The sequence below is a fragment of the Ovis aries genome, chromosome 1 (genome assembly GCF_016772045.2).
Source record: "Ovis aries strain OAR_USU_Benz2616 breed Rambouillet chromosome 1, ARS-UI_Ramb_v3.0, whole genome shotgun sequence".
NCBI classification, from domain to species: domain Eukaryota; kingdom Metazoa; phylum Chordata; class Mammalia; order Artiodactyla; family Bovidae; genus Ovis; species Ovis aries.
This window is the reverse complement of record NC_056054.1, coordinates 113,778,425-113,796,341: the sequence shown is the minus strand read 5'-3', so window position 1 is coordinate 113,796,341 and position 17,917 is coordinate 113,778,425. Positions and strand designations below refer to the sequence as shown.

Genomic DNA, 17,917 nt, shown 5'->3' with positions numbered 1-17,917 from the left:
TTCCACTTCCTTGGAGAGAAGCGGGGCACGTCTACACTTGGCCCCTCTCTATTCTACAAACAGAGACAGAGAGAAACACACACACACACACACACACACACGGTGTCAGCATACTCACATACCAGAGGACAGTCACATGGGAATAAGATGACAAAAAAGGCTGATTGCTATTAATGTGCATTCATCTGTCAGAACCAGTGTAAAATGAACCCTGTGATTAACGCCCTTATCCAAATCACAACCACGGCCTGAAAGGGACACCGCCGGGCGGGGGTGGAGAAAATGAGATGGGAGGGGCCCCCCTTTCCCAGGCCTGGCATCAGAAGAATCATGTTGAGGAAAGACCTGTTGGGCCACCTATTCTGGGCCGCTGGAGCAGGAGCCCACACTAGAGGTTACCGGGGAGAGAGTTTCAAAGTGAGTCACCAGGTCCCAGGGACTCCAAGACACTTCTCCAGCTCGGTTTTCGTGTACTCGGTGGAAGGAGGCTGGCTTCTCTGCCAGGCGACTCTGCCTCACACAGTTGCCCTTGCATGGCGTGTCATCTCGGGCATAAAGCTTAGACTCTCTAGCCTCTGTTTCTTCACATGTGGGATAAGCATGGCGCCACGTCTGGTCCATGATACACAAGGGACAGGTGAGGTGGGAAACGAGATTGTCCTCTAAGGGCAGAACCACAAAGTCACCCCATACGGATCAGCTTGGACATATACTAAGTTACCTGAAAGGTACAGAATAGGCCCCAGGACAGCAGGCCCGGAAATGCACCCTAGCTGCAGGTAAACAGATTACCTGAGGCAGGAGTGCGTGTTCAGTGCGGAGGCGGGGAGATGCCAAGACACTCAGCCACAGAAGTCAGAGTCGCGAAGGCAAAGCCTGGACAGTCTGGGACAGACTCTAGGAGCAGCATGTACCCAGCAAGTCCACTCTGAACATCCGGTTTACGGTGGAGCCAGAGGCCAGGAAACACACCTGTCAGGAGCAGTCAGCTGACCTGGAGCAACCCTCAAGTAACGTGTGTTGTCACATGGCGTGCCTCTGACAGAAGAATGTGCTCGGGAGGCTACCATGAGTGCCTGGTCTGGAGCACTGTACAACGTCTCCAACTGAACAAAGGACCTGATTTCTGGTTTATACAGCGGCCTCTTTTGAGCTTTGTCAGTGTGAGTTAATATCCTAAGGTCCGTAATTTCAAATCCTATGAGTCTGAGTTTCAGACTCCGAAAGGCTGCCACATCAGCAGAGGGTGGGGGGCCAGTTCAGTGAGGAAACTGTCTGCGTGGTGAGTTCCCTGACGGGACGAGGTGCCACGAATGCTGACCAAGTGAGATGTCCGGGTGACTTCCGTCGAAGGACTGGGGAGGAGATGGGACGACAATGGGCGTGAAAGCACCTTGCAGCCTGCAGCGTGCCCACAAATCACAACTACCATCTTATCCGTTGGTCCATGAGAGCACCAACCCATGAGTCGCCCCTCACGTGAAGGGCAGAGAAAAGCTACCTGACAACACAGGATGAAAGTCAAGCTGGGGCTCAGTCTTGCTGGCTGAGTCACGAGCCTGGGTACATTGGCGCATTTTTCCTTTGAGGATCTTTCCTGCTTTTCAATTCACGTTGGTCATCATCTGTAATTTCTTTAACAGGGGCACAGGGATCCCACTGACCTGATAGGCCTCACTTATTCCAGTAACTCTCCTTCTCAAGAACCCCTGAGAGGACAATATTCTAAAGACTATCTCATGGCTAACTGCTGTGTGCACATATGTGGGGTGGAGGGAAGGGGCAGAAAAGATCCCCAGGGTAAGAATACGATGGGGACTGTTGTTCCCACAATGGAAGCTTATAAAGTCGGGGATATTTAATAAGCTATTACAAATTCCCTACTACTTGTAAATTTTTAAGGAGTTAATTCTTTATAAACAGTATATCTTCTATTTTCTTCCTATAAACTTCCAATCTCACAGCCATAAAACACTTTCTAGAACCACCCCTGGAGATATTTAGGAAGCATAAGAGAACGAGTTTGAGTTTTATATGTGGGAGATCTTTGCAAATGTCCAGCTGTCCAGAGAAAAAAATGGGCTGCCTTAAGAAGTGGTAGAGTCCTCATCAGTGGAGAGTCCAGTCATACACTGGGGAATGTCTTTTGTGAGGAGGACAGAGAAGATTTAAATCCTTGGATTGGTAAGTTGACTGCAACTTGAACATCTACCCCCTGACTTTCCTCCTTCCATGTATTTATCTTTTAATATCTCTACATATTATGTACCTACTACTATGTATTAGTATTTGTGTTTACCTTCCATAACCCCCAGACTCAGGGTCTGCCTTGAGTCCCATTTGAATGAAGAGCAATGGAGAAAACTGAAAGTTACTTGCTCAGTCATGTCCAACTCTGTAACTCCATGGACTATAGCCTGCCAGGCTCCTCTGTCCATGGAATTCTCCAGGCAAGAATACTGGAGTAAGTTGCCATGTCCTTCTCTAGGGGATCTTCCCAACCCAGGGATCAAACCCAGGTTTCCTGCGTTGCAGGCAGATTCTTTACCATTTGAGCGACCCAGGAAGCCCTGAGAGCAATAGAGGCTTGGAACCAAAGGCAGCTCAAGATGTCTCTACATTAGTATGAATGCTGCTATGTCAATGAGTATAAAACAGAGGCCTCAGCAGAGTCTAGAGACAGGAAAGAGAAAGTGCTTCTCCTCACACATTGTCCATCAACCAAGCCCTTTTCCATTTCTTTCTGGAAACACATACACTCTCCCCTCTGACTATTATGCAGAATCTAGCCTTTCCCAGAACATCATTCTCCCATACCACACAAAACTGACACAAAACAGCCCAGTGTTTAAACAACATACACTCGCTTGGCTCTCCCCAACTCAGAGGACGGCCCATCACATGGACCAATACGTTCCTCCCATTGGGGTCACCCCCCAGCCTTCCTGCACACTGAGCGGTAGTTGCGCTGGGTCTTGAGGGCCTATTTAGGATGGGACAACTGCTTAGGAAGGCTCCTCTCACCTCCTCCCCCACTGAACCCTGCTGAACTTCAATGTAAAGCATTTCCCAAGATCAAGACTCAAAGGTAAAGGTATCAAATTGGGGAAAGGGGCAAATGCAAGGATGACAGGAGATGAACCTGTCACTCATGGGACACCAGGACTAAGCCAGTCAACCGACCAGGCCTTTTGGTCCTTGCCTTCTCTCTGCTCCAGCTGCAGCCTCTCAACACTGTTGCTGGTTAAAGCAGACCACCTCACCAGATAAGGGAAGGATTCTGCCCAGAGAGTAGCCTAGGAAGAAAAGCTACCCCACGCCCACCTACCCTGCGTCTCTCTTCAGCAGAGTTTGTGGCTCAGAGTCACTTACCTTTTTCTTCTTCTTCAGAATAACTTTCACTCCATCCACTGAAACCATAATGCTCACCTTCTTCTTCTTGATGTTCTTGGCTTTGAACTCATACTGCAAGTGAGAAGAGACAAAGAAGCGCAATCCAGTTAGAGCAGTGCATCTGCACAGACCCCGAGAGCCTGCAACCTAGAAAAGAGGGCCATGGACAGGTGGAGGGGGCTGGTGCAGATTCTGGGGACAGGAAGCACCTCAGGGGGTGTAAAAGCAGGTGGACGTCTGCAGGCAGGGGCTTGGCGATATTTGGGTTGGAACAGGGACTCTGAATGGTCACTGGTATCACACTCAGCTATCACACTGGGCCATGGGAATGGATCTGATCTATTCTATCAAGATGAAAACAGAGCCTACTCTGAGAATCGCATGAGAAATCCAGAACCTTCCCTCAATACATCATTCTGACATTTAGTGGCTTTCATTGTTAGTCAAGTTTTCCTTGCGTCTACCCAAATGCTGCTGAGATTCTATTCCACCCTCAACGAAGATTAAGAAGAGCTGGAATCCATCCTCAGATCAGGATTTTTACATTCTTTTTTTTTTAAATAAATTTATTTATTTTAATTGGAGGTTAATTACTTTACAATATTGTATTGGTTTTGCCATACATCAACATGAATCCGCTACAGGTATACACATGTTCCCCATCCTGAACCCCGCTCCCTCCTCCCTCCCTGTACCATCCCTCTGGCATTCTTAAAGATCATTATGAAATCTAAGTTATTCTCTACAAGGTCAAGTCCCAAATTCCCTTATCTGTAGGTCAGTCTCCAGACCTGCCCACTAGCCTGAAATATTCTAGACAGCATTCTAAAAAAGGGTATGACTACTGATGGTTACAAGGGAGGGCATCATATCACAGCCCTATATTCTAAACTTCTATCTGCGATCCTGAACAGGCCTGCTTCAGCCACAGACTACACTGCTGATGGGTGCTGGCCTTCATCCTCAACTCCAGATATTTTCCTATTACATTTCTCATTCACAGCCATTTCTTCAGTTTGTGCAGGTATTCAGAATGGTGATATAACTCTACATTTTCTTCACTGAACTTCATTCTCAGCATTTATCCATTTTCATCTGGTCCCTATCTTGGTATCACCACCTAGCAAACTTACCTGCCCAGCTCTCTAATCAAACATTTGGACTAGAGATTTAAAAATAATAATACAGGACCCAGGGCCAAAATCTCTACTCCAACCCATAAGCTCTCTTCTCTGGGACCTTTTATACTCAAGACCCTTCCCCACCATGCCACCACCCAAGCTTGGTAAGGTACCAGCTCCTTGCCTGTACATCCAAAACCTATTTCTAGTTGGTATTTTGAAAGACATGAATCTAATCCACCCTAACATGATAAAAACATAACTTACCTTGAAAATCTCACAAGAAATCTAGAACCTTTCCTTGGCCATGCTGTTCAATACTCTGATTTTAAGAACTCAAATGAGAGCTTCCTACCCTGTACTCAATCCCTTCCACTGAAATGTCAGCTCATTCTCTTCTGTTGCACAGCTAGTGCTGACGCCCCTTGGCTGTCTGCTTCTTAGAGATAAGGACACGACCCGGCTAACTGAGGTGAAGTATTTTCTTCACATCATCAGGGCAGGTTCCGGTTTACTGCTGATCTGAGTTTCTAAGTGATGGCAACATAAATCACTCCCCAGTCTGGTGGCCATGTCTCCTATCCTCCCAATCACTCTATCCTGTCAACAGCTGTCCTTTTTACCAGGGATCCTGAAAGAAGGGCAGCAGACACATAGGAGAAAGAGAAGAAAACATCAACTTCAGACCCTGTTTCAGAGTCCAGGAACCCAGAGCCAATTAAGAACACCATAAAGGACAGGGAGACGTGCCATCTGTACTGGAGTCTGGCTTATGAGAGGGCCTTGGTCATGTTACAAATTGCTCTCTAAGTCAATGGCTGTAAGCTGGTGGAGGGTAGAGCTGGGTGATCTGCATGCAACTCAAAGCACGGCTACAATCTGCAGGGTGTTCCCCCGACTGCAGCATTCTGCTCAGGTGCAGCACTAGATGAACTGAAATTATCTTTGGGTGGGAGAGCCAGCTCGAGACTCTATAAGTCTGCTGACTTTGGCCTTGTGCCCACTGGGAGAGGTGAACCAGCTCCATTTCCTGGCCACACCTGCATTTATTTACCTCTGCTCGCAGGCTGTCAATGAACACAATCTTTCAGCTGTGCCTCCCTTGGAAACAAACCATTAAAATCACAGCTGCTCCTGCCAGTAGAAAGAGTGCAGAGGGGTGTGTTCTGATGAGCTCAGGTGGGAGATAGGGCTTAAGAGTCCAGGAAACACCCGGAGGCAGACAAAACCTGCCCGCGTCAATCTCTGCCTGCTTTATCGTCTTTGCTCTCAACCAGTATGTCACTCACACAAGGTCCACATACTTCCTTCTTCCCTCTTTCCAGCAACAAATCAAAGCAGCGAATACTAAGGGCTTCCCTGGTAGCTCAGTCAGTAAAGAATCTGCCTGCAATGCAGGAGACCCAGCTCTGATTCCTGGGTTGAGAAGATTCCCCTGCAGGAGGAAATGGCAACCGACTTTAGTATTCGTGCCTGGAAAATCCCATGGGCAGAGGAACCTGGCAGGCTACAGTCCATGGGGTTGCAAGAGTCAGACACAACTTAGCAACTAAACCACCATCTCTGCAAGGCACGATGTCACTTCCCTGCCCTGGTTCTAGAGAGCATATTATTGCCGGCTGAACCACACCCATTAAGTGGCTTCCATTTCTGGAAAAATATGACTATGTTGCTTTATTGTTTGGTTCATGGTCCTATTGGTTTCATTCTCTTTGGGATTTTTTAAAAATCAATATCCCTGCCCTCAAACCAAGGCTGGCAAGAGACGCCCAACCAGCTCTTTGGCTGTATATCTAAAATCTAAACCGTTTCCATACTTCGTACTTTGACAACCTTGGCCGTGTCTTTAATACCCTGATCTTAAGAACTCAAAATGCAACCAACCATTCTCTTTGGAACTGGAAAACAGGCTCTGACTCGGTCACTGCCATAGTTCCAGATGGCTCTTCTTCGGTGTGTGGGCACAGTGGCAACATGGGAAAGCATGACCAAGTGACTGCATTGGAATCTCAGTGACAGTGACAACACAGGTGTCCTCCTTACACAGCTGGTGGGGTGCTCTCCGGAGTGCTTCAAAGTGAAGAGGGCCAAGAGAGGCTTCCAGGCCCCACGATCGCTGCTAGTATGCACCACCTGAGCGCTGCTAAGGCTCTTGGGTTGGATACACTCTGCACCTACTCCACGTGTCTGGTGTTTGGATGTCTCAAACCCTTTCCAACCAGAGAACAGGTACTCAAATTGCAGTTCTGTTGAAACTGAAATGAAATCAAGTGTCTGAAAAGGTTTAAATCTTTATCATAAAACCATTTATTCATATGGCAATTATACTTCATTTGGACAATCGTGTTATTATGCTCACTGGGGGGTACAGAAAATGGATTTTAAAGAGAGATGATAGGAGTGGCCAGGAGAACACAGAGAGAAGAGGCTCACAAGGACAAGCTCTCCTCTTTCTCAGACTGCACTATTCCAAGGGGTACGCAGGCCCAGGAGGAAGCATCTGTGTTCTGCCAGGTAGGAATCTAGTCTGCCCAGGTTTTGCCAGAGGCCGAAGAACAAACAGGACTGCTGGTGCTGCCGTCTGCGGCCCAGGCCAGCCTTCCACAAAGCCCATGCCAGCTTTGAAGTCTGTGCCAACCGGCCTGGCTCTTCCCCCAGTGCAGCCAGGCTGACCTGATCTATTTGCTTTGCTAGTCAGAGCCCCACCAGCAAGGACAGATTAAGCCCGACAGGACCTGACCTTTTAGGAAACAAAACATTACAAGCCCTGGAACACTAACCACTGACTAGAAAGACCAAGTGTCTGGGTTCATAAACAGAGCCTGGGGACCCTGTGTGGGAACAGCAGCCATGGGACTTAGTGTGCTGTGCCAACCAGTGAGGCCCGGGAAGAGAAGGCTGGGTAGAGGGAAGGGCCCAGGTTCAGCAGGCTCCAGGAGTAAACACTCAACCAGGACGTGAGTAAGAACGTCAGCTGGAAGTCAGAGAGCCGCTAACAGAACAGGTTATCTCCGAGGCCCCAGTGCTTCCTTATCCCCACCTCCCAGGGCTAGCTCCTAATCTTGTGTGTCTCCAGTTCCAACCACAGGGCATCCAAGAAGGAGAAGCAGGAGGCCTGTAGCAGACGTGTGTGTTAATGAAGGGACTGGCCCCATCCTGCTGTACTGCAGAAATAAGTATTAATAACAGAATCACTTTCTTAGGAATCAGGGGGAAGCTTGGGGCGGTATAGACAGACAGATAGAGAGACAGACATGTACACACAACCATTTCCACGGTAATGTCTAGCTCCCTGAAGAATCCTGGATTTTTTAAATACGGATCTTTGGTTCTTCTATTACCCTGTCAACAATTTACCTAGTGATACACTCTCATCAGCTACATAGGAAGCTGATCCTCTCTTTTCCATAAAATTTCTTTTGCCCAGCTCCTTCCCACTGTCCCCACAATGCTTCCAGTTATGAATCAAGGTGCTACTTGACCAAGAGAGGAGATTTAGTTTGCAAACATAGATAGTGATGTTCTTGCTTGGCCAAGCCCCTGGCTTATAATCAGCTGTGTTTACCACCTTTCTAGAATAAGTCTTATGGCTTTGCTTCCTGCGAATGACCACAGAAAATTTTAAATGAATTCTAGTAGTGAGACTAGGCATTTTAATCACATTCTGCCCACAGTCTTGGGTTCAAGAGTGCAAACACTTTTCTCTACAGTAAAACTGTAAGCACTTCAGCCAAAGGCACCATCTTATAAATGGTTTGTAGAAAGTCACTTTGCGCTTAACATTTGAAAGTTTAACAATGTACTTGCATGTGTGTAATGCTCAGATGCTTCAGTCGTGACTCTTTGTGACCCCATGGACTGTAGCCTACCAGGCTCCTCTGTCCATGGGATTTTCCAGGCAAGAATACTGGAGTGGGTTGCCATGCCCTCCTCCAGGGCATCTTCCTGACCCAGAGATCTAACTTGCGTCTCCTGTGTCTCCTGCATTGCAGGCAGGTTCTTTATCCTCTGAGCTATTGGAAAAGCCCTGATTCCACTTACATGAGGTACCTAAGAGTAGCCAAATTCACAGAGACAGAAAGTAGAATGGTGGTCATCAGGGGCTGGGGTAAAGGGGAGAATAAGGAGTTCGCATTTAAGGAGTACAGCGTTTCAGTTTCGGAAGAAGAAAAGATCTGGAGACGGACAATGATGATGGCTGCACAATACAAATGCTGTATGTAGACGTCGTAGAACTGCATGTTTAAGAATGGCTGAAATGGACAATTTAAAGTATATTTTACCAGTAGAAGATAAACATCTGAAAACACTGTAACACATTTCTTCTCGTGGCAAGTCCACTTGAATTCTGCTTGCGCAAGGACATTTCTGTTACTCTCCCACATGCAAGTCAAACGTGCCATCCTTTTCCATACTTCCATGTAATTGCATTTGCTAATGTTTATGCCCAGAATGCCCTCCCCCCACCATCTGCTTGATGAACTCCTGCTTATTCTTAAAGTATCTACTCAGCCTGCTCCACAGGGAAGCCCTGCAGGTCAACTCCCACTTCCCATATCCTCCCACAGAACTACACCATCAACGTAGCTGCCACAGCCATATGTGAGCATACTGTCACTCACCACTGATAGGTGGTGTATTTCCCACTAGGCCAGGCCCTCCTTGAGAGCAGGAAACATCTTACACGTATTTGTACCCAAGAATACAGCACCAGGGCACAGAAGGGTGATAAATTAATGTCAAATAAATTAAGGAACACAGCTGACAGTGGTTATTTACCAAGCCTGAGAAAACATAACAGTGTCCACAAAGGTAAAATAAATCTCCCATAAGTTAATTAACTGATTAACAACTCAAGCTGTTAAAACCTAGGTTCCATTCCACGGGTATAAAGACTGTAAGAAGATCTGACTCTCTTTAATTCTTTTAAACTCCACAGCATGCTGGTAAGTACCTTATCTTTTGCTTGATCCATACTTCATTAAGTGAAATAATTTAGAGCCTCCACCATTGGTCAAGGCTGTTCTCAATCAAGTCATGGCACAGAGGTAACAAATTGCCGGGATGGTCGTGCAGATGAGCCTCTGTTCTCTGGGCGACTCAGCTTCCCTAAGTTCCAGCTCCTGTGCCTATGGAGCCAGAAGCTGAAGGACAGGGTCGCCGAGGAGCGTCCATGCAGCCCCTGACACTGCTGTGTGGCTCAGTACCTTGTACTGTTCATTCCTATGAAACCTCAGAAACGTAAGCAAGACAAAGACCAAAGCTGGTGCTGAATCCACATTCTAGAATACCTGAGGATTTGGGGGAATACTAGGTACAGATATTTGTTCCTATCTATCAACCTCAAGCCCAACATAACTTATTTTAGCAAGACATATCACTGAGAGTTGGATATAAATAAAATCCCCATCAAGTGCACATTATTTAAAAGAAAGCAGAGGAGCTACTTTTTAAAGAAAGGAATATTCATTGCCATTGTAACATAAATGTAGGATGTATGTATTCACCCAGTTCTGTAGACCAGGAGATCTAAAACTTGTTTTAAATTCCTCTTGGGATACCTGATTAAATGGCAGAATCTGTATCCACAGCCAGACCTCAGAGATGCTCATTCAGCCAATCTGTGAACGGGCCAGAAGTTGGCTGCTGCTGCCTTCTTTTTTTTTTTTTTTTTTTTTTAACTACAGAAGGCAATACAGATCACATTGCTCACAAACATTACTCTGGGCTATAGAAGCATACAACAAGAGCTTTTACATATTTTTATTTGTATCCAGAATTGCCTTAGACAAAAATCAAAGCATCTTGATCATATGTGAAAATACTATATTTTAAGTGTAGATGCTATTATAATAATTAAAACATAGATTCTTAGGAAAGCACCACTGCTATTTACAGTTATCCGTTTTCTAAATCAAAGGCATTAAAATGACATCTATTATGCTGGGAGGGAATGACCCTGGGTGGTAGACATCAGGTGTTCATAGGTTGTGTTCTACACGTTTTATATCTCTGAAATATTTTTTACATTTAAAAGTATTTTTACTTTACAAATATCTTTTCAAATTAGTACTAACATTACTTACACCCTGATAAATGGTAAAGAAATGGAGTACACTCATAGAAAAAAAATACAATAAGAGAAAAAAATACATAAAGATGCTCAATCTCACTTAATCAAAAGGCAAATTAAATGAGATTCCATTTTAATGTACCAAATTGTCAAATATTTTTACAAAATGATAATTGTCAATTATAATGAGAATATGATAGAAAAGAAATTCTAGTGAGGGTATGATAAGAGAGATACGTATATACTACTGCTGGGAATCTAAATTGGTACAACTTTTTAGGAAAGCAATTTATAAATATCTATCAGTCCTAAAAACTACTCATACCATTTGATCTCAGTACTCCCATCAACAAATTATCCTAAAAAAAATAGTCACAGACTGGCACCAAGATCTGTGTTCAAGGATTTTTAGCACATCAGTTATGCGGAGGCTCAAAAATTTATACTAAAATACAAATGAACAAAAAAAGTAATTTCTCCTTCCTATAAGCATCTTTCACCTTGGTGTGAAGGCTTTATTCCTACTTACTATGTAAGTTAGGGGAAATTTGCAATTGGTCCTCTTAAGGCAATTTTGTCTACTTTGGTTTAAGACAGTGGTCCTCAGGATTAATACGTTCTTCTTTGGATCATCTTTCAGGATATCACCCTTCCTTCCCCTTTCTTTTCTTCCCAAGGAGATCCAAAGCCACAAATGGCATGAGTAGTTTAGAAATTCAGTTTGAAAGGTAGAAGGTAACTCTCCCAACTTTCCGTGCATACGCGTGTGCTCGGTCATGGCCGACTCTTTGCAACCCCATGGACGACAGCCCACCAGGCTCCTCTGTCCATGGGATTTTCCAGGCAAGAATACTGCAGTGGGTTGCTATTTCCTCCTCCAGGGGGTCTTTCCAACTCAGGGATAGAACCCACATCTCCTGCATTGGCAGGTGATTGACTCTTTACCACTGAGTGACCTGGGAAGCTCTCCTCTTAATATGCCTACACTGGCTACTGGTATACATTGTCAGTTTTTCTTCTCTTTCATTGAATTGCAATTAGCATGCAATATTATATGTTTCAGGTGTACAACACAGTGATTCCATATTTTCATACATTATAAAATGTTTACCTTGACAAGTCTATTTACCATCTGTCACCATACAGAGTTATTCCAACATTATTGACTATAGTTCCTACGGGGGCTTCCCTCATAGCTCAGTTGGTAAAGAATCTGCCTGCAATGCAAGAGACCCCTGTTTGATTCCTCGGTCGGGAAGATCCACTGGAGAAGGGATAGGCTACCCACTCCACTATTCTTGGGCTTCCCTTGTGGCTCAGCTGGTAAAGAACCCACCTGCAATGCGGGAGACCTGGGTTTGACCCCTGGGTTGAGAAGATCCCCTGGAGAAGGGGAAGGCTACCCACTCCAGTATTCTGGCCTAGAGAATTCCATGGAGTATGCAGTCCATGGGGTTGCAAAGAGTCAGACATGACTGAGCAACTTTCACTTCATTTCACTTCACAGTTTCTATGCTGTACATTACATCCATAATATGACTTATTTATTTTATAGCTAGAAGTTTGTACCTCACCTCTTAATCTCCTTCACCTATTTCACCCAACTCCCCCAAACGCTCCCCCCTTAGGCAACCACCAGATTATTCTCTGTATCTATGAATCTGTTTCTATTTTGGTTTTGTTTTTTAGATTCTGCATATAAGTGAAATCTATACTGATTTGCCTTTCTCTGATTTACTTCACCTAGCATAATACCTTCTAGGTCCACGTCAGTTCAGTTCAGTCACTCAGTCATGTCCGACTCTTTGCAACCCCATGAATCGCAGCACGCCAGGCCTCCCTGTCCATCACCAACTCCCAGAGTTCACTCAGACTCACGTCCATCGAGTCAGTGATGCCATCCAGCCATCTCATCCTTGGTTGTCCCCTTCTCCTCCTGCCCCCAATCCCTCCCAGCATCAGAGTCTTTCCCAATGAGTCAACTCTTCACATGAGGTGGCCAAAGTACTGGAGTTTCAGCTTTAGCATCATTCCTTCCAAAGGAATCCCAGGGTTGATCTCCTTGCAGTCCAAGGGACCCTCAAGAGTCTTCTCCAACACCACAGTTCAAACGCATCAATTCTTCGGCGTTCAGCCTTCTTCACAGTCCAACTCTCACATCCATGCATGACCACAGGAAAAACCATAGCCTTGCCTAGACAGACCTTTGTTGGCAAAGTAATGTCTCTGCTTTTGAATATGCTGTCTAGGTTGGTCATAACTTTCCTTCCAAGGAGTAAGCGTCTTTTAATTTCATGGCTGCAGTCACCATCTGCAGTGATTTTGGTCCACATATGTTGACACAAATGGAAAGACCCCGTTCTTTTTCATGGCTGAGCAATATTCCAGTGATATTTCATGGCTGAGTGCTTTCATATGCCACATCTTCTTTAACCATTCATTGATGGACACTTGGGTTTCTTCCGTATGTCAGTTATTGTAAATCACGCTGCTATGAAGACAGTATATATATCTTCCTGAACTAGTGTTTTCATTTTCTTCAGATAAATACCCAAAAGTGTAATAGCTGAATCATATGATAGCTCTACTTTTAGGGTTTTTTTTTTGAAGAATTTCCATATTGTTTTCCATGGCTGTACCAATTTACATTCCCACCAACATGAGGTTCTCATGAGAGTTCCCTTCTCTCCGCATCCTTATCATCACAAAGGTTTCTTACCTTTTCGATAACAGTCATTCTGACAGGTGTGAGGTGATATTTCACTGTGATCTTGATTTCCATTTCCCTAACGATTAGTGATGCTGACCATCTTTGCATGTGTCTATTGGTCATCTGTATGCTTTCTTTGCAAAAAAATATTTATTTAAGCCCTCTGCTTATTTTTCAATTGGGTTGTTCCCTTTTTTGATATGAAGTTATAGGAGTTATATCAACCCCTTATCAAATACATTGTTTGTAAATATCTTCTCTCATTCAGTAGGTGAATTTTGTTGATTTCCTTCCCTGTGCAAAAGCTTCTGAAATATTTTATCAACAAAAATTTAGAGGAATTCTTGTGTTTGAAATGTTTGGAATCACAAATGTTGACCAGATATTTCATCTTATGAAGAAGCCACTGCCTAAAAACAGTAAAATAGTTCCCAAGGTTCATTCACAGAAAACTCAAGCCTGAAACTCTTAGCCCTGTGCTCAACATCTGTTCCCTACAGCCCCAGCACCCCACCAGCCCAGAGTCTTGGCTCCAGAAAATAAAATCATCATTCATTCCTCCCTTCATCCAATACATGTGTAATGAGCTCTCAGATATGCAGGCAACTCCATTTATAAGAGGCAGCAAGAAAAGGATGAAGAACTTACTGGAAATTAACTTCACAGGATCTAGAATAGTCTCAGACTACTCAACGGAAAGCACACAGTCTACACCCCAAATTCTTTCCCATACTAATTGCACTGGCTGCCTTCATTTCCTTTGTTGCTTCTCACCCTATTCCACACCCCAGGACACGTGTCAATGACCTGGGATGGGCACAGAATGCTAATGGGGACAGAAAAACATGGCAAAGGGGCCCTCTGAACGTCAGGAGGGCTTCAGGGCAGGAAACATCCAGTTCACTGCTTTCTGGAGCACTGTGAAGTGGGGCGAGAGGTTCATCCAAACACAGATGTTCTGTGGGAGGGAGACATTTTCACAGTGTGGAGAGACCGGCATGACGGTAGAGGGCAAATTAAACAGGCTCTGGGGTGATAGGCAGCGGCGGCCGCAAGTGCAGGCAATTCCAGGCTGTGTACCCAAGGGAGCCTCTGAGTGGCGGCTGCTCCCTGCAGAGAGAAGACTAGACGGGCCCTGGAATACAGCCGCCACTTTCTTTGACTGGGAGCATGCTGACAGGTCACGGGGAGCTGAACAACACCCCACATGATTAAGGGGCCCAAAGGGGTGATTTATGAAGCAAGATAAGTACCACTGCTACTAATAACCCACTGAGTTCAGGCTGCCTTTCCCTCCACTAGCTCCTGCAGCGCGGTAAAAACACATATTAGAACCTTCTCCTTTTAAGTAAACTCAGAGGCATAGATGGGTGAAAAGCCAAAACTAAAACAACAAATCCCGACTGTGACCAACTCCATTCTTCTCCTCTAATATCTAACCCAGATCATCCTCTAGGAGGTTAACACAGTATCTCATATAAGTAGGAAGATAAAGGACATTAAAGTCATCTTCCCGAGGAAGAAAATAAAGACACAACAATGCTTAAACAGAATAACTCATATCTACACACACACATGCCTGAAGGGGTAAAAGCCTGTCAGTACTTAGTAGAGTCACGGATCAAGAATTTAAGGTTGCTTCAGACCAAAAATGGTTATGAGACAATGAATGCTTCTGGCTAAGGCTTGATTTATCTCTCTTTAAAAGAAGACAATCAACCATACTGTGTGACGTCCTGCATCCCTGATCATCCACCATGCACATCTCCACACTTACCTTGTAAAGTTAAATGAAACAGTTCACATCAAATATTATAAAGTCCCTGAAAGAGCCACATTGGACAGTGATTCACAACCAACATTCCCACCCTCAGCTGTGTGACCCTGGGCCCCTAACCGCTCTGGGCATTATTCTTCCCGTCTGTGAAATAGAGGTATTGGGTTAGATGCTGTTTGAGAACATTCCAGCTCTGAATGTGATTCCAGATAATACAAGGCTCACAGCCCTTGTGGGAATGGTGTGATGGGCAGGCTCACCTGAAGAGGGCAGGGGAGAAGGTATGCTAACAAGGAGATGAGGGTGTCTGGGCAGGGCAAGGCCTATTCCATAAGCAGAGGCAGAGGATGGAAGGGAGACAGAATGCAGACAGACAGAGGAGGGCTCTCACTTGGAAAGGAAATGATTAGAGTTTTGCATAGAAAGGAGGAGGGAGTTGCATTCCTTCAGGTTCTGAAAACAGTGAAAAGCAGAGGGGCAGATGGTGAACATAATCTTGGCACCAGCACTGAGGATTCCAGAAGAAACAACGTGGGAAATGGGAAACAACCTAGGAATGACCGGGAGTATATATCAAGTACTGGGCTGTAAGAATAAAGAGAATGTCCGGATGAAATCACTAGACTGAGAAGCAGGATAAGGAAATGGTCTCTAATCTCTCTCTCTAAAGCATCTCTAAATGCTCTCAACAAGGACAGCACAAATGAGCACAGCAGACATGTTTAACATCAAACGGTCTGCCTGTACTGGAGAATCTGGGTGTAGAAGTTAGAAGGGAATTTAGAGGGTATGTAGGCATTCATGTGGGACTCCCTTGTCTAGCCTCTCTTCGCAAGCTCAGGCTTATCAGCACAATGAGAGAGAGATGAGATCTGGATAACCTGTGCTTGCACTCACCCATCAGTCATGAGTTTCCAGGTTTGAGGAGAAAACAACGGGGAGACCACAGCAGGCCCGCATCTGCGCTGTAACAAAATGTGTACGGAAGGCCATTCTTGGGAGACTCTGAAGAAACTCTCCGGGGAGGAGAACAACAATAAAATCAGACGTGGGACAACTCGGAAGTAACAGTGTTGTCTCTGGTAACAGGTCGTACAGTCTAACTGAATTCTGGCAGCTGTGTTTGAGAAATAGTTTCTTACTATGCCTTGAAATCTACTCACAGCAGCTTCCACTTACGAGTCTCTAAAGCAGTACTTCTCAGACCTTAAGTTTCCGTATGGATCACCTGAGGATCTTGGTAAATTACAGATTCCGTGGGTCAAGGGGTAGAGGTGGGTATAGGGTGGGGGGTGGAGAAGGGAAGTTCTTCCTTTCTAACAAAGTCCCAGGTGATGCTGATGCTACTGGCCCACGGACCGTACTTTGAATAGCAAGGCTCTAGGGCCAGGGTACGTAAGTCCAAACAACACTGGATGTGCTAGCTGTTTGAGCTAATGACCTCTACGGTTTTCCTCAGTGTTAATGCCCTATGATTCCTACCCAGGATTGTGTATGTCAATATTCTGGGTCACATCAAAGCTGAGATAGGTTGTTTCTCATTAAAGGTACTTTGAGATGGCCAAAAATCAAACTCTAATATACAGATGATAAACATACATTATCCAGAGCACAAGATCCCAGACTGGAGTGGGATTCAGAGCTACGGACTGGTTTCCAAGCTTAATAACTTCCTGCTGTCAGCAGGTGGCAACATTTCCTCGGGGTCTTAAGAACTGCAAAGTGTATTGAAGGTTGTCAACTTCGATTCTTCTTAACCTGGGAAACTTAAATCCTGGTATCTCCATCCCATCCCCGGAAATCAGTTTAATTGGTATGGAGTACCGACCAGGTGATTCTAATGTGCAGCTAAGGCTGAGGACCACTAAAGTCAAGTACAGAAGAAGATCAGAAAAACAGAGAGTCCAGGAGGGGTAAGAAGCAAATGCTGTTCTTCATGTCACCCCTGAGTTTCCCCTCCCACATCAGGGATCACTCAGATATACCACATAATCCCAACTTAGTCTCATCTTCCCTTCCAGCCCTTCATCACTAGGCTATTCCAAGATGGCAACAGATCTTGCTTCCTCCAAATTCCTATGTCAACAGATGACACTGGATCAAAAGATGCCAAAATGGTTTATGTAGGAAAAGTACTGTTATCCCTTGTTTTCTACAAGACTCAGTTTTAACCTCAGCCAAGTGCCCTACCTCAAAACTCAACACCAGCACCAGTCTCAATTCCACGAGCTGGCAACACTTTTCCGTAAAGGGCAAGAGAGTAAATATGTGATGCTTTGAAGGCCATGTCGTCTCTGTTATAACTATTCAACTCTGCCATCGTAGCACAAAAGCAGCCACAGACAATACTTAAGTCAGTGGCTATACCTATGGTCCAATAACACTTTATTCATAAAAAGCAGGCAGTGGGCTGGATTTGACCCATAAAGCGCAGTTTGCCAATCCCTGCTTCACCCCATCCGAGTTTCTTCTGAACTTTTTATCTCTTCCCTATGATACCATGTTCGGGTACCAAACACAATGGCTGTGACATTCACAGTATAGGAATGAGACCACTGCATGGAGAATGGAAAATATATGAGGGGACCTTGGGAGGCAGATGAGATTTGAAACATGAGCCTATTCTGATTATTCAGAAATGAGGATAAAAATAGGGAGAAGAAACCTCTACTAAGAAGTGCAAAAATTGCCAGACTTCTGACATGGGGCCTCTGCCTGGGATTCTTTTCCCATGAAGTAATAATCTATAATCTGAGGGGGATTTTCATCACCTCCACTGGAAACCTGAGGTCAAATTTGTCAGGAAAAGAGAATTAACTCCTGAGAGTGAGATAGGACTGGAC

General features: G+C 45.0%; 1 protein-coding gene across 2 annotated transcripts in view; it reads right to left on the bottom strand.

Annotated features, from left to right (window-relative positions):
* The window catches only part of C1H1orf226 (chromosome 1 C1orf226 homolog), a 359,016-nt gene that overhangs the window by 105,256 nt on the left and 235,843 nt on the right, over nucleotides 1-17,917 (bottom strand). For both annotated transcript variants that reach the window (XM_012185108.5, XM_004002706.6), the window contains exon 3: nucleotides 3,373-3,465. In XM_012185108.5, coding sequence (XP_012040498.1) covers nucleotides 3,373-3,465 — 93 coding nt within the window. The remainder of the gene's footprint in view (nucleotides 1-3,372; nucleotides 3,466-17,917) is intronic.